Below are 26267 nucleotides of genomic sequence, written 5' to 3'. Positions count from 1 at the left end.
ACAAATATTCTCACCCGTAGGAGTTGCAAAACCAGCTAATGACACCGTTAGCAGCGGAAGCGTGAGCAGTGCCAGTGAGTCACTGCAGAACAGGGCAAGGTGCTCCAGCGCCCTGCTGCTTCCCAAGGTAATGCAGCACACGGAGAGGGCAGCAAAGGGAGGCGACTCCAATTCTCAGAATGCATGAAACCCTAATTTTGAGGGGGGATGACAGCGGTTCATTCCTCTTAAGTAGAATGTTACTTTCACGACAATATCTCAGACCTACGTCAGCCTGATGATCTCTGCAGGACGGCAGGTTCTTCTGTATTACATTTCTCCAGTTATTGCACAGGATGCTGTGTGACAGAACACAACTGAGCACTGTGCTGGGGGAAATCCCCCGCTCACAGACCACACAGAGCTGGGAGCCAGGGCTGCTGCTCTGCCACCCCAACCTGACCTCAGGAGAACCCAGTTGCAAAAAGACACATCACCCAAAGCCGTCAATTTCTACAATCATTTTTATTAGTTATGGAAGAATCTCCACTAGTATTTACATAGTGCAAAAAAGCTGTTATTACTCCAAAAAGTACGGTAGACAGAACAATTATCCTTCATACAGCAAAAAAAAGAAATGGAACAAACCCCTTCATATTGTATTTCATAATTTTTCTACTGCTTTAACCTAAGTATTACCATAAATCTTTTAAGACATCAAAGATTAAACAGCTTTCCTAATTAGACTATTTGAAAGTAAAATATATGAACTATTGAACATTGAGAAGGTGGGCTGTGCCAACTGGGTTTCTATTTTCACTGTTACCATTCATTGGAGTGGAAGCTTGGGGTTGAACATTCTTACATTTCCTTACATAGGCAGGGTGGGGCAGAGCCCTCTGTTACGTATTTTTATGGCTTGCATCTGCTGGTTTTTGTTCCATCAACATATCGCCACGTCTCGTCTCAACATGGCAAACACTGAAACCAATTCAGTGGTTCCATTAGTCGGCACAACTTCACAGAAAATACTTAGTGACAGTTTCAGCAAACAGCAGCTTCTCAAACAATAATACTTTTTACAAATGTGTTTAAGGTAACGCCATTAAATGTAAGCTCGTATTAAAGAACCAGACAGAACCACACTGTGTAAGCTCCCTCCCACCCAAATGAGCATAAGGACACCTCTTACCTTTACCATAAGAATACCAACAAGTGCATCTTTGAACATTTTCTGTAACTTTTAACACACAGGTCAATACCCTCAGTCACTGCTCAGCTCCAATGGTACAAACATCCACACGCAGCCTGAGCAGAAATGTCAGACTTCAGGCAGTGGCAGCAGTGCTCTTCAGTGTGTGCTGACAGGATCAGGTCCTGAACCTCTGCCATTTTCACTTGGCCCAACTAAGGACAAAAGCTCTTCAGTATTTTCCCTTTCACATATTTGCAATCCACATTTCACGTCAAGAGATACTTGAAGTATTTATATAAATAGGTTGCATACATAGCCGTCTCTACCAGCTTTAAAGATCCCTACCCCTACCACAGATAAGTCATTTTTGATTCTACCAGATAAATTAAGTGGTGAAGTCATCTCCATAAAGAATGTCTTAAGTAGATTCATTTTCTGGATAATCATATCCACAACAAAAATATCTACATGCCTATACCTACAGAAACACCTTCTCTTGGGAACCATAACAGCCTGTATAATAAACTGTGTACTTGTATACCAAATAGAAATTCAGCTACTTTAAAAAAAAAAAGTTATGGTACAGTAAAACATTTTTTATGCTTTTTTTTTTTTTCCCCCCATTCTGGTGGTAATAAAAATCAAAGTTACCACAGTGAGATACTATTCTCAAGTGCTTCGAAGTGGTAAGGAACTTCCCTAAACTCAGATGCAAATGGATCACTCCAAAGGAACTGCAGTTTCACTCCCCATTATTGCTCATTCCTGGCTTATCAAAAAGGAAGCACTAGGGCCAGTTTCCTTTGCACCTTCTGTTCACTCCTCCAAGGGTGATCTGCCACACTGAAAGAGACTAGTTCCTTATTTGCTGGCAAGTTAAGAGATATTAGAAGTGCTATGTCACCTTCAAGAACTATTAAATCTGTAGCAAAATTGCAGTTAAGTAGTGGGCTGAATATTACAAGTTTTTTTTTTTTAATATATATATAAATGTCAAAAAATCTTAAAATGACAGTCCAAGTTCAAAAAGACATACAAAAAGATGCATTTGATGCTAATACTTCAAGATCAAAAGTCATTTGAATCACTGGCACTGAAAAAGCAAGTGGAAAAGTTACAAACATCTTTTTTTCTCTTCTGATGTTCTGTTCTGCCCTCAGTGAATACACTGATCCCAGCTGACGCTGAGACGTGCTTACACATCCAAGGGCAAGTTTTGCTTGTCAGCAGTTCAAACACCTATCATTTCCTAAAGCAAGAACTCTTTGCAAACATACAGACAGAAGTCTGCCATACAGAGAGTGAGAAGTTTAACATTCAGGAGGCGTCAATCCTCAGTCTTTGTTTTCCTACAAAATGCCTGTTCTAGTATCTAGGAAGATTACATTAAGGAACTAAAAACGACAGAGCAGCCAGTTGTCCAAGCAGCTCTCTACACTGCTTATGTACATAGCATTTGCTATGCCAGTATCTATCAAAGCTTTATTTACATAACACACATATTCCATTCTTCTCATTAGCATTCAAAAACCCAGGGGCAGACCATTTCTAAACCCAGAGCCTTTTTTTCCCAGTGCAACTCCAGATGCCAGCACTACTACTACTACTAGAAGCGCTGGTCCCACGTTGATGAGTGCAGAACACCCAACTAGGCCAACTACTTTTGTGTTTTTCTTTCAGCTACTCCAGAGGGTTTGTTTTTTTTTTTAAATGCATTCTGATACAAGTGATGAAGAAAAATGAAGTGGAATTAAAGTGTATTCACATGAGTTACTCTTTGGCTACTCTTGTAGTGAAGCTCCTGCTGCTGGCAGTTTCAGTACATCTCTTGCCAATTTAAGACAAAGATGAAAAACTCTCCTTGCATGCAAGGTTTGAACATACTCCAATTTGAAATAGAGTCATCATCAGTTAACAAATTTCACAGAAAATCTCTACAAACGTATGGTTCGAGGTGGGGGGTGCTTCCTTCTTGTACCTCAGAGCCACTGAAACACCTCCCCAGACTGCAGAGCACTTCCCCTTTTCCTGGGATAGCTACGTCCTTTTCTACTCCAGAGGTCAACTCCTAAGGCTGCCACAAATGAGAACAGGCAGAAAGAGGTCCCATTTGGAGTACAAACTGTGAAGATCCATCCTGAATTCAACAAGAAGGTGGCCAGGATCAAAGCATGCAGATGAGCTTATCAGTAAACTGAGCCACTGCATTATTTGCACTCACTGTTAAATAATTATTCTTCCTTTCTGTGATGTTACATAGGTTACAATATGCAGAAACGGCTTTCCTGAGGTAAGTCAGAGGAGAAAAAGGAAGTCATCAGTTTACTGAAATCTCTGGATAGGGATTACAGTTAGTGATCCACTCTACGGTTTGGCAGACAGCAATTGCGGAGAGCATGGGCAATTTTCCTTTCCTGTTCTTATGCAATGTTGCCAATTTGTAAATAAAATAATAATAAATACAGTAGTTACATCCCTCTAGCTCAAAGTTGTTCTGAAATCCAAAGTTGGCATAGCTTATCGTAATCATTTCGTCTAATCAGCAGCTTTGTAACGATGCTTTCGCCAAGGCCGACAAAGAACTTGCATTTATGTCAGCGTAAGAACCACATACAGATTTTCTCTTTACTTTCCATAAAGACTACAAATGGGTTTTTTCCAGCTTTTTTTTTTTTTCTTTGAAAACCAACACCTAAATCCTGCTTCTACTTCTAGACAGTTTCTAGACAGAACTAGAAAAAAAAAAGTCACAGCCAAATACACTGACATGCCTGGCATAACACCAGTGAGAAGCACTGGTAACTTGTCCGTCTTAAAATGCATGTTATCTCTTTGAGAATGAGCTAAATGGTCACATAAAAGAACTCTGCTTAAAATTGGTCAGTTGTAAGAAGTTTCCTTTTACAGGACGTCAAGTGATTACTTACCAAAAGATTTTCCACACTGTTTCTATTCTGGGAAATAGATAGCGATTAAAACCTAAGCTCATTTTTAAATCAAACAAGTAACAGACAGCTACGAAAATATTGTGAATTAAATAAGCACTAAATGTTTAACAGTGCAAAATGTTGAGATGAAGCATACGGATAATGGCTGCAACTTTTACAACAGTTTTAATACAATTTCTAAAAAGTTCCTGAGTTCCTGCTGATTTTCACGGCATGTAGATGGAATCTGAATGCTCCTTGTTCAAAGAGCCGCAGAGAGTGGGCTTATGCTGAACGTTACTTGCATGCTTATCATTTGTCCATTCCTCACTATCACCAGCTGGATCAACCTGCTCAGAAGTCTCTATTTCTTCCTCCTCACTTTGTTCTGCATTGTCTTCTTCAGCACCACTGAGGGTCTTCCCAAGCTGAAGAGTCTCCATAGTTCTCTGGGTCTCCGAAACCCAAGATTCAATTCTGCTATTAAGCTGAACCTCTACAGAAATTGGTTCGTGGGCATAATCCTCATCATCTTCCTCATCTTCCTCATCCTCCTCTTCCAGCATTCCTGGTACAAGAGTACTGGTGGTACTGATCATGGAGGAATTCAGAATATCTCTGCAGCTGCCATCCAGTGATCCTGTCTCCGTACTCTGCTGTGAGGCCCATTCCAGATTGTCATCTGGTTTCACCTCTTCTTTCTCACCTGGTGTGGCTTTTCCAAGATTTGTTGCTGAGGTAGTGCTGGTTGTAGCCAGGGGTGGCTGTTTATTAGGGGTAGATTTTGCAATTTGACCATTGCCAGCTTTTTCTGGTACTGCAGTCTTGGATGAGGATTCTCTCTCATTTTCAGAGGTTTCTAACCCATCTGATGTCTCTACCATATTTCTCCAGTTAGTTTCTACAAGTTTCAAAAGAAATTTGTGTAGGAAACAGATTAATATATATATATTTAATACAATTATTTCTTCCAAACATTCTGGCTTAAATAGCAATTGGAAGCAATCATTTTAAATATTATTCTGCATTTTCTATAAAAATTTTAACCAGTTTTGTTTAGTACAGTCTTACTACCAGGCTTTTCCATGCAAGTTGAGCAAAACTTGAAAATCTACCTCCACCAATGCAAGTTAGTTAATTGTAACACTCAGGAAGAGTGGAACTTACAGTTATTATTTCCTGTATTGCTCAGGAGAAGTGACTTACAAAATGAATCAATTTTAGTATTATCCCTGACAGCTGTAGACTAGATGAAGAAATGCTGTATTTTTAGCTGCATTTTCCTTTAAGTAGCATTTGGAAATCTCCAGCTTCTGGGTACAGAAGTAATTTTTCTTTTTTTTAAACACTTACCATATTCTTTTTCGTTCACTTCAGATATAGGTTCAGAAATAACGCTACAGAATGAGATAGCACTTGCTGCAGAGGGATTACGGGAATGACCCATGTGATGGGGAGCCTTCTTGACATTCTTCAGGGCTTCTTCTGCCTGTTCCTGTTCCATTGCAGCAACCATATCTCTGTATGCTTTCCTGGCCTCTTCAGTCAGTGATACCAGCTTATTAAATAAATCCTGAGTATGAAGACAGGGTGGGTTTTTTGTTTACTTTTTTCCCCTTTTTCAAATAAATCAAATTTCTGCTTTTAATCAACAGTATGCCACATAACGAAGCTTAAGCCTTCTAACACCAAACACCTTTACTTCAACCAAGAACTAGCTCTGCATTAAATATAAACACCATTGCCCATTTACAAGGCTTTCGGATGTCCTTATTTGAAAATACTGCTTTCTTTACAACCTTCCAGAGAATTTCATGTGGTCTTTTAAGTCTACAGGAAAGTTACAGAGGTGTCATGGAAAAGCATTTCAATACATTGGCCTTTCAGATATGAGGAAAAAAGAGCTGAATTTCAAAAGAACAGGACTTAAAAGAGATCAGGCCAAGGCCATTATCAAACATGTTAGATGTGTTGCTCTCCATGCTAAAATAATTCTCAACTATAAGGAATGTAACTGCTTACTCCAGCCATATACCAAGTGAATTACTCACCTCAGCACCTGAGTAGTTGAAGATACCCACTACACTAACAGGAACCAGCTTGTTCACACAACGACCAAGAGCTTTACGTCCAAGAGCAAAGACAAATGGAATTTCCTGTTCCCGTGCCATGGCTATTACATTATACAGAGCTTCATCCAATCCACCTTGAAGAAAGAAATTTAACAAGTATCTAGTCAAAAGTCACAGCATGGTGACACGTTCTGTAACCCAACTTTAACTGAAATTAGCCACTAAAACTTCGAGAAACACTATCATAATCTACTGTGTACTACAGGATAAGCTGTAATCTGAGTGCAGCCAGTGAGCACACATCAGGGTGCTTCTGTTGTCACAGCCCTCTTACTGAACAGAGCTTTGCTCTTCTGGTACCTCAGAAAGCTTCTATTTGTGTTTCTGGTAGGGGCAAAAGTGTCTTGATGGCTAAAGTATTTCCTTTAGAGCAATACACATTCCTCTTAAGTAATCCTCCTTAAAAGGACCCAGAGCTCAAGATTTCAAGTATACCATAGACACACTGGAATCAAGTTGAAGTCTACTGTACACATTATCCGCTCGTCTTCAGCGGTTTTACTCCTCATGGAGAAGTTTATTTCCAGAACAGCAGATTAAGAGAATAAAATAAATATAGACTGGCAATTACACAATTGATTCTGAAGTGTTACATCATGGTACAGCAACTGAAAAGCGGCACTAACCTTGCTAATCAGTGCTACGCAGTGACACAAGAAAATCATAAATAAAATGAGTGTATGGGAACTGCTGAGTCACGGCCTGAACCTCTGATTAATCAGCTGAGGTGAGCCTTGAGTCAGCCAGAGGAGCACAGGTGAAGGCAATTCACCTGTGCTGCCGGAAGGGGTGGAGCCTGGCTCCACCCCTCCTGGACCTATTGAAGAGCTGGCTACCAGAGGGGAAGGATCTCTTCTGGAGATCCCCTCTTTTGGTATCTTCTGGTGAGCTCAACCCAAGGGTAAGCTCTTCCACTTATTCTCTTTTGTGATCATTGTCTGTTTGCCTTACTCTCTTGATTATATTGTAATTATAACATCTTGGTTATACAATGAGTTAGAGACATCACTTGTTTTTATCATTTATACCTTTTGATTGGATTTTTTCACAGTTGGGAGATATAATTACACACTTGATCTTGTTCAGCTTCATATGCTTAGTAACCTCACGCAATCCCATCACCAGCCTTCTCCTTGCTTTAGCTCTCATGGGATCTTTTTGATAAATTCGTTCCTGGAAGCTGACAAGCTCTTGCAATAACAGAGTCACACATTCATCAATTTCTTTACTCAGAACTTGGTTACAGTATCTGTCAATTCAAGAGACATCAAATATTAGCATTGCACATACACAGTTTCCATGAGTCCTTCTTACTAAAGAACTGTATTACTTCAAGATATTTGAAGGAAAAATAAAAGAAGCTATTTGAAGTTGTTAAAAGGGACTAGAAAAAAAAAAAAAGACTGCATATGCAAAGTTTAAGTAGTACCTTGAAAAATAGTTATTTTTTCTAGTAACATCAGCAAGAGGATTATCTAAAAGTGCATAGAAAAACTCCAGGAAGTGCCACAAACAATTACTCTTCTCCTTAATTTAATGATCTTAAAAATAAAGTTAGTAAACAACATAGGAAGAGCAAACATTACAGTATTTTCAACAATCGCTCCTCTTTTCCATCCACAAAGCATACCCAGCCCTCCTTTAAAAAATTTCTCAGGATTGCTTTCATCTAGTTTTTGTTCCAGCAAAGTAAATCCATGTGTGTATGCATACACAATACACATCCACATGTGCATGCATATATTTTTACACACACCCAAATACACACGTAGCTATCCATCTACAGGAAGGCAAAGTGGCAAGAAAATACTTGCACAGGCTGAATAAAGGCTAGTTTATGTTCATTCACTGAATCTATCCACACTTAAAAATGAAGAGGACCTAAAGTGCAAAACTTGAATGCAAAAATGCAGTGCTCTTACTCTCTGAATCTCTTGCTGTGAATTTTGGTTATTGCAGAAGATGCCATTGGACTGCCTATCCCAGAACTAGCAGGTGAGCCTTGGGACACCGGGGTCATGCAGTATGGAGAATTCTGACTTGCTGGTGAGAGTGAAGTATCACTGGGCATACTTAGCCCTGTTTCTGAAAGACAGGTTTGAAATACAAAGACATTTTCATGTAAAAGAAACAGCTTTACAATTCTTAGGTGCCTCTCTCACTGTCTCCAAATTATAATCTGAAAACACTGAACAATATTTTTCCCTGGAAGAGTAATTGAAATGAGGCAACGTGACATAAGCACACAGACACTCAGCACCAGCTCTGAAGCAGTACACTGGAGTCTTTGTAGACACCTTCTCTCCCATCGCCAAAAATCTCCTCACATCAAGAACAAGAAAATTCCTCGGAGCATTCCAGCTGCTTACAACTATTGCTGCAAACTGACAGTCCAGATACTGCAGTTTATTGACAAATGTTTTCTGTACATAAGAAAACTATATATTTTTAACTAGTTTGCAAATAAAACCTAAAACAAATGTAATAAACATAGCATCATTTATTAACGATGCTAATTAATCCCACAGGTTTCAAATATCCACTCTAGCTAAATGAGTGAGGATTGTATGGAGCTTGTGTACCTAGAACATACACTGCACTGAGTTCTCCACAACTGAGGAAGAGATAAGACATCTCAGGAAAAAAGATCTAGTTTCTAGTATTTTATAATGCTAGAAAAAAATTACAAGAAAACACCAATAGGCTGCATCGCACAAAAAGAGAACATGAAGTAGGTTAGTCATGGTACAGGGGGGGAAAGCAGGAGCAGAAGGAAGAGACACTGACCTTCTTGAGAGGCCAGCTCCTGAGACTGATCAGTAGGCAGGCTTATATGAACTTCTTTCTGCTCATCAGATCCCAAAATGCTATGATCTACTGATAATCGGCCTTTCTTCTCTTCTCTCTCTTTCAAAATGATCTAGGAACAAAACCAACAGCATCTAGAAATGATGACCTTTAACGAAAAACAGTCATTTGACTGATCAGAGCACAAAATAATCAATGTGTTTCAAACTTTCCTATTCATACCAGGATAAACAAACATAAATCATTTAAGTTCTCTCATGGATCACAAGCAGTATTTTATTCTAGCATTTTACAGACTGTATACTCCATACTCCCATACCTCCACATAAGCAGTGCTTTCAACAATTTTTATCGTTAAATACTTGTACAGCTTTTTTCTGGGTATGTGATACTAAGAACTCCAAATTCCCATTTCTTGTAGAGACATCTTATGCAAGAGTAAGAAGTGTCTTTAAGAAGCACCACTGTAACAGACAGAATCCTCTCTTTTAAATAAAAAAACGTGCAAAGATAACAAGGGCAGTATATCTGTGGTGCTTACAACAAACAAGACAAAGGCTTTAATAACAGATGCTTAAAAACATTCCTGGACAGGTATCTGTCATTTACTTGAGTTTGAAGTTCACAGCTAACTCAGGAGAGAAAAGGAAGAAAAAGATTAGAGAAGAAAAAAAAAAAAAAAAAAAAAAAACCAACCAGAAACCCATATGCAACTTAGCCACAGCCAACCGTGTACAACACAGCTTTATCAGATGCTAACTACTCATGTTATAGGGCGGTCTTGAAAAAGTTGCTTGCTCTGCTACAGGTCTTCATCATTTCCAATTATTTTTTTTTCTTACTGTCTTTTATTTCAGGGCTAGTTTTTGTATTTTGCCTTTTAATTTCAGCATATACTTCATTCTCCCTGTATGCACCTATTTTGCATGCACACGTACATAAAAAAAACAATTAGTTCCACATTCACTCAAAAAAACATTTTTGCTTCAAGTTAGACACCCACTGCTAAAAAAAAAAAAAAACAAAACAGGGTAGGGAAATTTAGCTCTGCATAGTACACTACAACATAGGATTCAGCAACACGGAAACTATGCAAGTGTTTCCATCTGTTATAATGCTTATAGTTAAAAAAATCCTTGAAATCCCTATTGAGATAAGTTTGCATGCCCTCAACTAGCTCCAGAGCTAGAGAAGTTATGTACTAATGCACTACATGCCTCAATCAAGGTATCAGTATAACAAGAAACAGAGAGAAAAAGTCATGATTCCTTACCCTACTGTTATGATCACTAGTTCTTGGGTAAGAAAATAGCAGTTCTTACTTTGAGTGCAGAATCAGAACACACTATGGCTGATCATTTACCTTTTTAAGTGCTGTAGGGCGTTTCAGTTTTGAAATCTCTCTCTCTTTTCCTCTTTTCACTTTTGGAGCAGTTGAATCTAAAGGATTAAGGCAGCCCATAGATGGCTGCCCCTTTGTTAAAGACTTTCTGTTGGCAGACTCTTTGGTATGAAAGGGAGCAGCACTGCCAACTAAAAATGAGAAAGATGTTAGTTTCACTAGAAGACATGTCATTCGTTCAACAGTGCTTTCAGAATTTCCACCGATGAATTCTCAAAAGTACATTTTCCTTCCTTGGAAAAAAACAGTTTATAATGACAGGAAAATGACATCATTTGATATTGTCACTCCCAGATGGTTTTAAGCTTTCTTCAGTTTAGCCTCATGTTTTCGGAAGTTACGGATTCCAGGAAAATAACTACTTGATAACACTGATAATGGATCTCTCAAATGACTACATGTAACATCACAGTAGTAAGATAAATTGCAACTATTTATCCAAACAGTACATTTTCCTTCTGCTAACTAAGCTTTCAGAGACTTAGTTAGCTGAAGGATAAACAGATGAGTGCAGCATGAAATTATCTTGTTTCTCACAGAACACAATAAATACAGTCTCCAATGAAAACGTCAACCATTCTTTGTTGAGCTGCTCAATATAACTTCACCGACTTTAATTAACGTTTGAACGCAGATGAAACTCAAAGCAGGTAAATGAAGCAATGCACGTGGTAACTGCGCACTACAATGGACTCCAGGATATCTGCTACTGCTCAGGAGTGAGATTCAGGGGTTACAATAGACGACTATGAAAAATGTCAGTTCTGCACTCAGCAGCAAGCTGAAAAAAAGCTATTTTTGTGTTAAGTATTGACAGGAAAAGCATTCTTAAGAACAATCACATTTTAAATTTACAGTGTCACAAAATGCGTTTAGTGATAGAAATACCTGTGTATGAAAGAGGTCTGGTGTTGGTGATCTGACGAGCTTTCATTGCTTGCTGCTGCTTTTCAAGAGCTGCTAACATGTCCCCTAGATCTAACTGAACAGGAGTCTTGCTCTTCTTTCCAGCAGCTTTTGATAAAGCCTCCTGTAGGATGAACATCACATGCTGATAAATAAACAGCACCTGCAAAATTGTCTTCGAAAAGAGATTCTTGCTTTTACGAAAGGAGGCAGCTGCTAAAAGATACTCCTATCAACTGCATGCAGGGGAGAAGGGCAGAAAACCACATACCTGGAGTTTTTTCTGTTCCATGCTTATCTCTGAATACTCCTGAGCTGTTGCGAGTGCTGCTGCCAAGGCCTTCTTCTTCTGACTTTTGGCACGCTTTGGTACAGAAGTTGTAATGGGAATTGGAGTCTGGACTATATTGATGGGAGAATTCTCTGGTAAGTCATCTAACTGGAACGTTAAAACAGTGCATACAACACAATTAAAGACCTTTCTCTTCAAGACCACAGAAAGCATTAACACGCTAGAAGCCAAATGAGTAATTATTTTTATCATCAGTAAGATTCAATAATTAAATACATCTAGATGACCCAAGTAAGGTAAGAAAATAAATCTTAGGTAATTATTTTTGATAGGAAAAATACTATAATTTCTCCAATTATCTTCTGGGTACTTTGCAGTCTGATTGCTAAACGAGGGCGATTTTTTTCTCCACTCAAAACATTTCATGAGGACTTGCTTTTCATGGACAGCAGCCAAATAGGTTAAGTAGTTTACACAGAGGTGTGAAACAAAACGTTTAAGTAGATCACATGAAAAGCACATCCGCAACACTTATTTCTACAGTCTCAATGTAGATGTTCAGCTTATTTTCCTTTCAGAATAACCTATTCAAACTAATTCCTTCAGGAAACTGAAACACTATGTATTTGCAGATTTAACAATTCCACATCAATGCAATTCCCTCAAGTCAAAGAATAGCTAGGATGTAATCCAGGCATTAATATAAATAAACCCATATAACCCTCAAAAATCTATCTCGGGAATCCTTTGGCATGTACTATTCACTCAAGATTTAGCACACAATTTCACAAAAGCAAAAAAACTCATAAGAAGCAATCAATGAAATGGAGAAGTGTTCAAACATATCATACAGTCTCTCTCATTAACAATCTCATCAACAGATAAGAAGCCAGCAGTCTTTTTACACTCCATTTAACTCACATTTTTTACACACCTAAAGCCAGCAATGCAAATATGCTCAGAAGATCACAATTTAGACATTGCATAAGTTTGTATCTTTTTAAAATAGATCTCTATTACTATTACAGTATTTCGTTTCAAAACAACTTCTGCTAATTTAAAAATAATTTGCTTTGTTTTAGAAGAATCACTTACTACTTTGGGTGAAATCTTCTGCTGGATGTTACTACTTTTGCTGTTACCATTGTCACTATTTAGTTCTGGAAACTCATCTTCATCCTAAATAGTAAAAAATAATAATAAGAGCACAGAAGAAGTCATCACATTAAAGTACCAATTGAATACCTGAAAGGACAACAGCAAGTTTAATGCTGAAGATCCACGTAAACTAGATGTGCTTGAGACTAACACAGAAAATGACAGAAAAAGTTAAAACAGTCCTGTATCTGTATAACCATTTTTTAAGAAATTATTTATCACCTCTTCAAATAAGTTCTGCTATATTTAGAAAGGAAAAAAGTCACAGGACAGTAGTTTTTATTTGCAGGCCAAAACAAAGTTTTGCAGCTTCTCCTATTTGATAACATCACTTGTTCTACATTTATCTCACTAATGCATTGACAGTTTTCATACAACACTACCTCAAAATACAGAGGCTCAGGACTCTGCTCTGCTCTACTCGACTGACTCGTAGTTAGAGGCTTTTCATGTCGTTTCTGCAAATTCTGTCTCCTTTCTGAAGATGTGCTGTGGCCTCTGCATCTGAAACCAGACTACAAAATAATGAACAGGGTTGGTATTATGCAGTTTCAGCTTTTCAATATGTGTGCATGCATGTAGGACATTCATATTTGTTAATTAGCAATGAAGAAGGCATAGTTTATATGGAATTATATTTAACAAGCTGACTATTTTAAACATTAAAAAAGCATTCTACAGATAGCATTAATCTATTCTAAAATTCATTGTTTTCATATTACAAGAAAGAAAATACTTAAATTCACATTTACCTGTGAACTATTTCTTTGCTCAGCTTGTCTTCCACCTCTAATAAACGTCTGTGTTTTTTCAATCCAAGGCTTCTTTTGAATTGCCTGGGAATTTACGTTAGTCCAACTTACACCAGCTGAAAGGAAAGTGCCAGCTATAAAAAAAATGAATCGCTATCACAGAGTACATCGTAGTGACATGCATGGAACCAGAGCCAGGAACTCCAATTTGATACAAATACAGTTCTTCGTGTAGTTCTAAATTCCTTACAACATTCATTTCTGTAGCTATTTACAGAAGTTACCTGAGTCACTTTTATGGAAGAGTCACACAACAATATTCAACTGAAGATATTCAAACTGTCATTATCAGCAAGCAGTCAGATAAAGGAAATACTGAATGCACATCCACAACAATTTTGGTCCAGCCATAAACAACTGCCACTAGCATTACCCACAACTACTAATCACATCTGTTCATGTCCTTAAAGTATGAGTGCTTCTCAAATAGAGAGAGTTCTTTACTTCTCAATGAAGAGCAATGCCATTACCATCCATACACAAACCAAAGTCCAGAGTAAGGAAGTATGAAAATAAAGTACAATAGAAGCACAGCCTGGTGTGAATGCTTCCATTGCAAGCCCTGGATTTTTTTCTTCCTTTGAAGAGAGAGAGATTTTGATAAACTATTAGTAATAGCTACTTACACACTTCCATTCAACAAATCAACAAGGGAGTATTGATGAGAATGATGGATATCACAAAGACAAATCTTCTAAAGTGTCTGATGAGTTACAGCAGACTCCTGGAAGCAGACCATTCCCAACAAGACAAAGTAAAAATAAAACATACACAGCTCACTACAAAAATGCTTACTTGTATTTATTGATGGCTCTACAACCTGAAAAGGAAAAAAACAATTGTTTTAGTAGCCTTCTTTTTGGTCTGCAGGATACAAATATAGTTAAATTACCCAGTTATGTTTACATACATTCATTGCACAAGAATCTGCATTTCTTGAAGTCACAGCTGCAGCCTGGTTATTGCCATGCTTAGGACTACAGTAGCCACTATCACTGTCAATGTCTGCTTCGCTTGCGCCCTGCTCACTAGAGGACTCTGCAGCAGGGTGAGAAGCTCTTCTGCGTCTGCCTTTTGATTTCCAAAGCATCGTAGAGGCACTCTCAGAAAGTGACTTGTTAGCTATATCTAAAGGAAAGTCTGTGACACAGATTTAACAAAGTAATTAGTTAATAAGACACAAAAAGTCCACGTGATAAGAACAAAAGGAAAAAAAAGTCCTCGCACTTGACAAAAAATTCCTTTTAATATTAATGACATCACCTTTTTTTTCTAAAAAATATATATATATAATATATATATATATGCATCTAGATCCAACTCCCTCAATAAGATAAAGGTATTGCTAGCAATAGCAACATCTCTGCAGGAATACCACATCATTGCAACACTGTACTCTGACAGACTGAAAAGGTTTCTGCAAATACCAGCGGCCTTGATCTGCAAAGATCTCTCTCAGAAGCTACCTCTTAAAAGAAGATGGACCAGTTTCAGAAAGATCATAGCCGAAATGTAGTTCTAGTTATTTTGCACTCCCTTCCCCCCCAAAACAAACAAAAAAGGAATTACCTGTTTGCTGTGATGCATCAACCAACAAAACAATCTTTGATCTGTTCTCAGGACCTGATGAACTTGTCTCCTTCTGAGTGGCTACATTTTTCACTGGAGGACGTTTACTTTTTATGTGCATCTGTAACTGCTGCTGCTGTTTTAAAAGATTAGCCAAGCACACACATAAGCCTATATAAGCCATATACTATTTGACTTCATAGTTGTAATCAAGTTAAACAAAGTTCCAGTGCTCCTTCCAGAAGCCACATATTTGAAGACAAGGGGTTAAAGGAGATATTCATAAATTACTTGTAACAATCTCATACACTGCATTTATTAACCTTTTCAAAGCATTTTCCTGCATGAACTTTTTTTTTTTGCTACTTCCACATCCTAACAAAAGAAAAAGTATGAATATATTCCGTTCTCTCGGGACGTAATTCAGACCAAAATAGCAGAGACAGTGGGAACTCCCCATATTACACTTACAGATTTTAAGCTCACCATGTATTTTAGCCCCAAAATATCTCTATGTGCAGCTACACAACACTCCAGTTAACATCTTTTCCACCCACCTTCCCTTCCATTGATATACTTCCATACCTGCTCTTGCTCAAATGAGAAGCATGTTTCTGTGCAGGTACTTTTATTTATAGTTTTACTTTTGCCATTTAAAAAAAAAAAAAAATACCAGACTGTACTATGCTTACTTTTGGTATGATTGGTCCCCTGTTACTGCTTCTGCTTCGCTGGGTGGATATTGGGAAGACCTGGCCTGACGGGTTGGGACGCTCGGTGCATTCTGTAGTAACTGTATTCACAGCATTTGCTGTTTGAAATGGTGCTGAATAGGGGGGAGGAAAAGGATGATAGAAACCCATGACCTGAGCACAGGGTGCTGGCATCAGCTGATAGTATGTATATTCTGTAGAAACAGGTGGTTGGGCAGGTATTATAGGATAAGCAAGGTACGGTCCTGCTGGATTTGGGTTGGGTTGCTGCCATCTGATGTCATTGTTATATAATGGAAACTGTCTGTAAAAATTCAAAAGGAAAGAAAAAAGATGGTTCAGTAAGTTTTTCCCTGTCAAGAAAATCCTGCACATCAGAAAACCACTACTCTCAGGAAAAAAGCCAAAACCATTACATAGACCATTAGTTTTTAGTAACTGAACTTAAATCTTAAAGATTCCAATTAAATGATGTTCAAATCTCCGATTACACTAAAGAGTAAAAATGTAGAAATAGTTTTCTTTCTCTTGCCACATGCAAATTTATTCCTAATGTTAAATTTAGAAATTAGGGGTGGGCATTTCTCTTGAGAAATTCTTGGAACCAACTACAAACTAAATTTTTTCAGCATCTCAGAGAATAAGCAACTTCAGAAGCAAGCTTGCACAGGTAAGCTGGCAGAAAGACGACAGTGACATGCCTGTTAGCAGGGCCTGAATATTTGACCCTGAATAAAAGGAAGCAGTCAATTCATCCTTGCTCAAAATGCCTATGAAAATGCAGGCCTTAAGAAACACCTGTAAAAGCCAGCTTCTATTTGAGAAGCTTACTAATAAAATGAAGTGTGGGTATTTCTTCCAGCGTTTATTTGAGATACAGCATACCACAAGAGCACTCCCAGGGAAGCTCTAAGCCCAATTACTGTCTCTCTCTTCACACCTAAAGAAACCAGGAGAGTATCAACAGAGAATGCCCAAATACTACAGAAAGCAAATGACAGGTAAAGAGTCAGGGTAGTTTTACAGATTTGTTGTGGGCAGTTGTTAAAGGATTCTTTTTGTTCTTACCTAGGCAAATGCAGCAGTACTACAGAGTGCTATCCTAAGCAAACACTGACTACATTTATCAACATCAACTAACAAATACATGTGTATTCACATAATGAGCACAAAATAAAGAACATTACAATCGTGTGTTTAATCAAAAACCTTTGGGCTAGAGTGATGAGATCCTAAACTCAATGTATTATAACCAGTTATTCAGGAAACTGGATACAGCTACACTGAGTGCAACACTGTCAGGTGTTCCCTCATAGCAGGATACGCGTTGCACACCTAGAGCCTTGCTTCAGAAGCAGAGATTCAAACACAAATCTCCTGACTGCCTGGGAAGGCAGCAGACAGAAGATTTGTATCAAAACCCTGCAGCAAGTGAAAAGAGCAAAGAATACCAACTGAGGAAAGCAAAAGAAAGCAAACAAGCAAAAAACATTTCCTCCTTACTAATGAGCAGAGGGGAGATCAAATGCAGCAAACAATGAGTATACAAGCAGTTGTTAAAATTTCAAACTCATTCAGAATTTTTCTTCCATTAAAACCACAACCACATGTATTACCTATTGGATTGATTTTCCTGTACAAATGGATAGCAAGTGATCAGGTAGCTGGGGATAGGAGTTGCTTCCACGCCATTAACTCCTCCGCTGTCACTAGGAAGCGCCATCGGGATCATTAGTGTTTCTGGACCCTTCTTTTGAGGAATAAATGGTTCTACTTCAGCTGACAGCTTGACATTCTGAAGAAAGAGAAAGCATTGTAATTAAATACAGAATTAAATCATTTAGGAAAACTTAAGAGATTCATAAAGTTGTGTGGCAATCATCACAAACAGCAGGCAAAAGGGCGACAAGGCTACAAGCCTTCTGCAGTCAACTGAAAGAGGTGGAGAACAGTTGGTAAGTGGTTGTTGGATCCTTCCAGTCATAGGCTGTAACACAAATCAACATCTAGCATTTATATTAACCTTTACAAAGTGCTGTACAAACACCAATTAATTTAAAAGGAACTGAAGTTCTGATCTTGCAGAGGAAATGCTAGTCTGAACACAGAAAGAAAGAGACTTGCACTGTAGGTGGAGCACAGTTGTGTAGGCTAGCATAATTGAATTCAACATATGGAAGATGTAGTAATGCCTGGTGTGCACTACCAAACTGACCATGTTCCCAGGCAATTATAGAACAGATTTTTTAGCCACCATAGGTTTACTGCTAAAATAGATGGAACGTGTGTGGGGCTTTCTTCTGTGATACACCATCTGCACAATTTGAACATATTTTAAAGCGTTAGAAATATGATCACATTTTGTCATGATAAGAGAATTAAAGACTGCTTAGAAATAAGTTTTAAACTGTGCTCTCAAAGGAAAAGACCACCCCCAGCCCCAAAGGCATCCTTAGCAGCTTGTATAGCTTTTTTACCCACGGCTTTGGTCTGGTAATAGATTAGCTGGGTCCTACCTTTCAACAATGACAAACCTCCATTCAGTCAGCTAAAGAAGCCCTACTCTGAGATGCAGATCCACTATAACCTGAAATTCCACCTTCTACACTTAGCCAGAACTGATCTAACTTTCCAAACTTTTCTGCTTCAATTCCCTTGTCTCACACTAGTTACCAAGTCCTTTTGTTCCAAAGCAGGCAAAGACTCCACAGCTGTTTCTTTCTTTTGTCCAGGAAACTATTCCAAAAGCCACACACAGTCTGCAGGAGGACATGCTCTTGTTTTAAAAGAGGTGAACCCTGAAGGTTTGATGTGCAGTGGACCATCTTATATCCTTGTCACTAATTGTTCAACGCCCTCAAAAATCAGGTAGACAACACTTCTGAAAACACCATGACAAGTAGTCACAACTACCTTGCGATCCTGAGTTCACACCTTCGCTTTGTCAATCCCACAATCCATCTGAAGACATTTCTGTTACTGCCCAGAATCTCCAATTAATAGCTTCTTTTACAATTTACTTTTGAAATAAAACACACGTGCAAATCACGTGCTTCCTTTATCAGCATGGGGTGAGGAAGTAGGGAGAAGCTGGAAGGGGAAAGTCCAAAAGCATTTTGAAACTGCAGTTGTCCACTGTCAGTGAGGAAGCTATTCTTTTTCTTGATGAACAGGCTCTTTTAACACATCAGACTGAACAGGAAAGACTCCCAGCTTAAACATTTGTTTGAGCAACAGTGAAGTCAAGACACTTAAATAGAAGAAAGTTTAATTAATCAGTAAAAGATAGAAAATCATAACTAACAAAATGACTAAGAACCTGTGTTGCACTGTAATTTACCAAACAAATGAGCAGAAAACCAGCAGTCACTTAATTACTTGGTTGTCACAAAGAGAAGTGGGAAGAAGTTTGCACAGTAAATGCTCTAGGGCTTCACTTAAGTATTAAAACTTACTCTTAAGTCATCATAACTGCCAGTACTTGGTGCACCATTTTTATTATATTGAAATATTTTCTATATGTGTACATGTAAAACTTAATTGCAACATGCGATGCCTGAATTCCCTGCTCATTTCAGAAGAATTCTGCTCATTGAATTCTGTTAAACTGCATTTGACACCCAATGCTACGTGACCGCAGTCTGTAAGAGCCACTTAATGACTTGCTTTTTAATATGCATTTGATGCCTGTCGAAAAAGTTTGGTTCTATTTCTGCATCTGCCTATTTATTTTATCCTTCCATTGTCAAATTGCTCATTTATAGTTCTTCCATGAGATTTTATGTAGTTTTAGTTCAAATTTCACCATTAGCTAGTTCCTGTATACACCAATTCACTTATCTGCAGAGCCACGAGGCAACTCCCAGGCACAGAAGTGCACTGCTCTACCCAGGGTTCCCTCTCAGGCCTTGGGCTTATCACTGAGCTCACCAGTGACTCACATACCCACCTGTGAAATTCCAAGTCATCTGCTTCAACACAGCATCACAGGACTATTTTATATATATATAAAATAGTATATATATATAATAATAAAATAATATATAATATATAAAAATTTATATATATATTTTATATATATATACACAGATTATATATATATAAAAATATATAAAAATTTATATATATATTATATATATATATATATATATGTATGTATATATAAATATATACATACATAGAAAAATCAACTGTTTTCAAACAGTGATCATGTGCTAAGTGACTGAAATACCAACACTCTGAAAATGAGGAGATTTTTTCCGTGACATGTAAAGATTGCCCTGCAGAACTGTTTGCAATAGAATTCGGTTGTGGGCTGACCTACAAAACCAGGCTGCAGAAGTGTTAAAGCAACACTCTAAGGCTGTCTCACCCATAGAAGATTCAAGAACATAAGCAGGATGAGCTCTGCAGAAATACAGAACTCTTACAAGGCACTGAAAGCTCTCAGACAGCTACACCTAACCCACTGGTCGGTGCCTCCCAGCTACATGCTGACTGAACTTTGGCCAGAACACCAACTATAAACCACTACAGAACTGACGAGGAGAACAGTCAAAACATCTGATATTTGTGATGCAGGTGGTACAAGATTCTCTATTTTAAGGAGCTTCCCAGTCTGCTCTTTCCCTACATTGTTTTGGCAGACTGATGTGGAAATATGAGAAAAATGGCTGGTATTTAATAACGATTCACTCGTAGAGCTCTCTTAGTAAAGTGATCTTTGTGATAACAAATCTTACCATCATTGTTACTCTCACAAGGGAGTAGTCTTTCACATTTCACTTTTAACAGTACTTGACAAGTGATCAGCACAGGAGCTGAATGACTCCACCAGCAATGCTGCCACAGCAAAAGCATTTCTTGCCAATTGGCAAAGATCAACCCCACCTGTTAAGGTACTGAGTTTTTATCAGAGGCTTTAAATTATGCTGATTGCAGAATTCTTGATTATTCTAGCTGTAGTATTTTCAAGACAATACATTATCCAAACTGCTCCTGCAAAATTCAAAAAGTTACCTTAGTTTTCCAACTACTTCTGATAAGATGTATTTATCTTTTTATATCTTTCCAGTAAATATAGAATTCTCTCTTTTCAAATTTCCTCAAGAGCGACAGGGGGGAAGATTTGGGTATTTCATAAGTAAACAAATCTACCAAAACAAAGTTACTTTGCTCCTTCCATGAAACACTGAGATAGAAGGACTAGAAGAATAACTTCAGGTAATGATTAACTATTGCTATGATAGAGCAATTCGTTACTATATTTTCTGTACAGCTTATAAAGTATTGATCTTGATTATAGTACCAAGATAAAGAATATCCTGTAGCCACAAACAAGTAAGGGTGCATTTGAAAGTTAATACCCTTTTTTGTCTACAGAACTTCCACAGTGTGTTAAAGTAATCCAAACAGTCCAGAAGTCTCTTACATGCATTATACTATTAGCCCTTTTCTGGTACAATCTGTACGTGCAGACTTGTTAATTACATCCATATTTTTAAGATGCTTCCTTCATCTTGCTGAAGTAACTGTTTTTTTTTAATTTTGCATTTATTCTGCAGACTATGTATATTAGCAAAATAGCAATCTCAGCCTTAATAAGGTGCTTCAAAAATCCTGCAAGCATAGAATAAAAGACCAGACCCCTTTCTGAAGTGGCATGTTGTTTCAGAGGTAAACCCTAAGCAGACGAGCCAAAGAGCACAGAGATGTGTCGTACAGCAGCTCCTCAAAGATGGCAGTCACACTGCACAGAGCAGCAAGTGCACATGAACAGAACCCTGCAGGACTGATCACAGAGCTGACCTGCAGTCAAGTGCAACAAAAGGTACTGACAAGAAAGACGCTGAACGCTAACAAGCTCTTGGTAATCTTTACAACAGAACACTTGTGATGCTATTTAATGCTATGACTGCTTCCTGGCCATTTACCCTGCAGCCAATAGAAATCAGCACTTCGCCACTGACAACAGCGAACACAGAGCTGGGCCCTACATAGTTAATATCAAAAAAAGTATGTTTTGATCAGGCAATCCAAAGGCAAACATTGCAAGACCTAATTTTACACTGGCATGCAACTTTCTCATGTTTATTCAACCTTCTACATCATGAAATTGAACAAAGCTTTATCGAAACTGACCTTTGATAACTAAACTTGTTTCAGCAATACTTAAATTCATATTTAGAATCCTCAGATTTTCAGCCACTTGCCTATGAACAGCAACATATTCCTTCAAAAGAAACCAGGACTCACACAGAAGTCTCTTTTGTAGATATCCCTAGCTTTAATTTGCAAGATGCTCTGCACTGTCTCATTACATATTTCGGTCCAACAATTACAACTCTTTCAAGACAGCATATATACTGAAGAGATCCTTTGTTTCCTATATAAAAGCTACTGTAGTCATCAACAGCTGCAAAGACAGAGGATGACACAAGCAGGAACAGACTGGTAAACTTTGTTCTATAGTTATAGCACTGTATGTTTAATCTTAGAAAAGTTTTTGTTCATTGTATTTAATGCCATTCAGCACTCCACATTAAATGGGAGCGCTGTCAGCTTGCTCTCTTACTGCAGAACACTTGGGTATCTATCTTACTATTTACAGGGTGAGAAAATAGACACAGATGCTGCATTTCAGTGGGCTAGAACGAAATCGGCTGTTTCACTGCCACGAAGTCTGGAAACTAGAAGTCTCATCACAAACAAGATAAAAAGCAGTGCTCAAATAACTGCTTCTAAAAACCCCATTTCTTAATTTCAGACCTCAAAATCCAACAGTACTACACCAGGTGACATTTCATCTATTTTAGATAACTTTACCAATATGGAAGTCATTGTTTCTATAATTAGCTGCTTCTAAGTGGCAGATGATTCAGGAATGGTAAATATGCAGTCTGACTGGAAACACCAGCAGCGCCGTTTAACAGCACGCACCATTCCATCCAGCCTTATTTAAACACAGTAATTTTGATCCAACACTTCAAGCAAATACACCATCGAGTTGGTCTTTCCCTTTTCTCTTCGCTCCCATACACAATTCTCGTTCCTTTCACAAAAGAAAATACCCTATATTCAGAAACAACAAACTATTAAGAACTAATATTTTAATGGCACAACAGCACAAGTTAGCTTTTGTATCATTCAATAACAGAATATTCTAGGGGGAAAAAAGTGGAAAAAACTCAAATGCAGTATTTGTAGTCACAAAGCTCGTCCAAAAGATAAAAAGCTATAAACAGGATCCTCTTCTCTTATCATACTTACAGCACTTGACAGTGCACATCAGCTTCTGAATTCACACTATCAACGTGAAGTGGGAGTATGAGTGCCTTGCAGTCTGCACACTGGAGGTGTCAGAGCAAACCACTCACCTGCCTGCTTCCTCACCACCACAAAACACTCAGCGAGAAACATTTGTGATCAGAGTACTCAGAAGACCTTCATGTATCATAGCATTAATATTTTAAATGCATTGCAAAACACATGCTGTAATAAAACAAAAGCCTTAGTAAAATCCAAATTCTTCTGTACTTTCAAGGTTCAAGAGAAAGAAACGTGCAAAACCTAGGACCTGGGAAAACAGATCTTTTTCAGTCTGCTGACACTTGAAAAGTCTGCCATGAATAAGAATCAGAAGGAAATAAAATAGGATAAAGAACACACAGATCTAGATCGACTACCACAGCAAGCACTTTATCAGGCCAACTGTTGAACGGTCGAGAATAGCAGAGGCAAGCACACCGGGCAGTATTTAAGCAACAGCAATACAAAACACAGGTACTTGATTTTGCAACTTCATCTAATTTCTCAACCGCATTAAAGAACCAAACGCCTTAATCACAGGACTAGGCCTAGCCCTTACAAACGAGGCACAGCAGTACCCTGCAGAGGAGAAGTGGATTCTCTACCATGACCAGCTCAATAGAAAGACTGCTGAAGGTCACATACTGCATTTTCTCTCACACAGACAAAGCCTACACTTAATCACTTCTCATCCACTTCTAAACAGAACAAGCTTCAGATCACAATAAATACTACTATAAATTTTTTTTGAGTTTTGTTTTTTTTTTTAATGTTTTCTTCTCTATTAGCTGCCAAAAGATCACTAGGCACATCACAACAAGCAAAGCCACACCAGAGTGAAGGTAACAAATGTCAAGAGCAGTGCTCAGTGATGCTATTTACTCGTACAGGTGCCCACATGTTTTTGGCGCATGATGTCTCATCCGGATTTACTCATCCAGCACCCAAAACTGTTCAAATACTTTTCCCACCAAAGGCACCTGCAATCCTCCCTTACTCTCAAAGTACTAATTTCTACCATAGCATGGTATTCCTACCTACCCATGTTCTAATTCCACAGTAATTATTCCTATCATCAGGAACAGTTACTTTACTGTGGTTGAGTGAGTAATCTGGGGGAAAGAGAAGAAGAGAATTAGAAAAACTGTTATTATGCTGTGATATTCATTTATCAGATGTCACACAATACAGATGCTGAAAGTACACCAAATGGAAGAAATCACAGAACAGCCCCCCAAACTGATGCAACCTCACCCGCCAGTTACACTGATTATGGAGATTACAATCTATCTCACTGCACTAAAGATAAAAACTCAAAGCATTTAGAAATCTCTTAACTTGCTACTGCATTATTAGGAGAAAAAAGCAACAAGGCAGTTGAGCCATTTTAGAAACTTAACAGCTATTAATTTGCCTGTCTAGAAGCCTTAGCAGTGGACAAGGAACAGAGCTAGATGTGCTGCAAGCAGAATGAACAAGATGATGGTTCCTGCTTCAGAGAGCTCAAGTTGAGGTACTGCAGTTAAGATAACTACACCATCAGATCCAACACCTTACACTGTAATAGCTCATGAAAAATGAGAACAACTATTTCCATCAAATAAAAAGAACAGTTTGATTGTGACACGAGTATAAACCTTACAGTAATGGGGCAAGAAAGAGTTCGAGCAACAGGGAATAAATATTTCACAACTCTGCCACAGTCCTAGTCACGGTGGAACCAGAAAGGAAAAAAGTACAAAGATGAATTAAGTAAAGGAAAAAAGTACAACAGATGAATTAAGTAATGTATTGTTTTCTACATTTTAGATCATTAAGACAACACACTGAGAGCCATACCATACTTTAGAAGCAAGAACAAAATGAAAAGCATTGTATCTGTAGAGTGCTCTATTCTAAGCTCATGTTATTTACTTAACTCACTCTACTACTAGAAATCCCTGGATTTCTAGCAAGGCACAAAGTGACAAAAAAGGAACATGTGAATTCAAAATAAGAATTTCCGAAACATTTTGCTGAACCTGGAGCTGAGAATTACAACGAGGCCACAATGGAGGGCAGCGCTCACTTCAGAGGGATCATTCAGATCTGCCTCCTGACCATGGAAGCTCTCACTGTGTGCACGTAAACAACCACACAGACACCTGTGTTCCAGCACAGCCTTTTATATAGTTAACAGTAACACAGAGCAATTACTTGGAGAAGAGCAAGTTCACTATTACAGAAAAGAGAAAAAGGTGATTTCCAGAATTAGTGCCCTATATGCCCAAATCTCTCGCTGTCAGCAACCCCTAGCACTAAAAACTTCAGCCATTTCCATCACTCCAACAAGTGCCAGGTCGCACACACCGCAAAGTTCCGCAAGTCCCTTCTGGTGAGCACACAGCCTCGAACCACCCCTCACAACCGCAATTATTCCACAAGCTTGAAACTGAGTGTATCTATAGAAACCCGAGGGAGAGGCCCAAAACAGAGGGCACGGCCCCTCACGAACACCAAGGGGCGAATCCCACAGCGCTAGACTTAACGCGGGCAGAGCCAGCCCGAGATCCAGAGGCTGAGGAGGGCACAGCCCCACGCCTCCCGCAGGCCGGCGCCCAGCCCCGGGCCGGCAGGGCAAAGGGCCGCGCCACAGCCGCTCCCAGCCGCAGGCCGGACGGGGGGCTCCGCCAGGGGGGACCGCCGTCCCCTCTCGACCCGCACCCCCGTCAGCCGCTGCCAGTCTCCGCAGGCCGCGGGCCGCGCCCCGTCCCCGCGCACAGCAGCCCGGGACAGCACCGGCCAGGCCCGACAGCAGGCAGTCGCCGCTCCCTCCCGCCCGTCGCTGCCCCACTCAGCGCGGCGCCGGGGCGTCACAGCCACCACCTCTTCCACCGCGGTTGTTTACGGCCCCCCAGCGCCGAGCCCGCCCCCCGCACCTTGTCGGCTTTGTCCATGGCTCCAGCTGGGCTGGGCGGCGGCTCTAATAAGGGCGGCGGAGGCTCCCAGCTGCCTCCTCCATTGCGCTCGCTCCCCGCACCGGGATCGCCGCGTTCCCGCACACGCCCAGGGCGGCGCTGGCACCGC

The 26267-nt window shown here is 39.1% G+C and overlaps 1 protein-coding gene across 2 annotated transcripts; it reads right to left on the bottom strand.

Moving 5' to 3' along the window:
* Positions 1-485: 485 nt before the first annotated feature.
* Positions 486-26263, bottom strand: SECISBP2L (SECIS binding protein 2 like). 2 transcript variants are annotated; one of them, XM_042824399.1, is made up of 18 exons: positions 26120-26263; positions 17510-17688; positions 15873-16197; positions 15181-15316; positions 14522-14751; positions 14407-14431; positions 13552-13685; positions 13183-13314; positions 12737-12820; positions 11621-11788; positions 11332-11473; positions 10405-10574; positions 9021-9153; positions 8156-8318; positions 7262-7482; positions 6153-6307; positions 5455-5674; positions 486-5002 (listed from the first exon to the last, which is right to left on the bottom strand). In XM_042824399.1, the coding sequence occupies exons 1-18, from the start codon at positions 26135-26137 to the stop codon at positions 4329-4331; spliced, it is 3309 nt and encodes a 1102-aa protein (XP_042680333.1). In that variant the 5' UTR covers positions 26138-26263; the 3' UTR covers positions 486-4328. The 2 variants fall into 2 exon arrangements, with proteins under 2 accessions (XP_042680333.1, XP_042680335.1); XM_042824401.1 differs by having other exon boundaries at positions 13552-13667.
* Positions 26264-26267: the final 4 nt, after the last annotated feature.

Source organism: Centrocercus urophasianus, unplaced genomic scaffold, assembly GCF_019232065.1.
Source record: "Centrocercus urophasianus isolate 14NV4802_14NV808 unplaced genomic scaffold, USGS_Curo_1.0 seq_23, whole genome shotgun sequence".
In the NCBI taxonomy this organism is placed as follows: domain Eukaryota; kingdom Metazoa; phylum Chordata; class Aves; order Galliformes; family Phasianidae; genus Centrocercus; species Centrocercus urophasianus.
The sequence above is the reverse complement of the archived record's forward strand: the minus strand, read 5'-3'. Positions and strand labels throughout refer to the sequence as shown.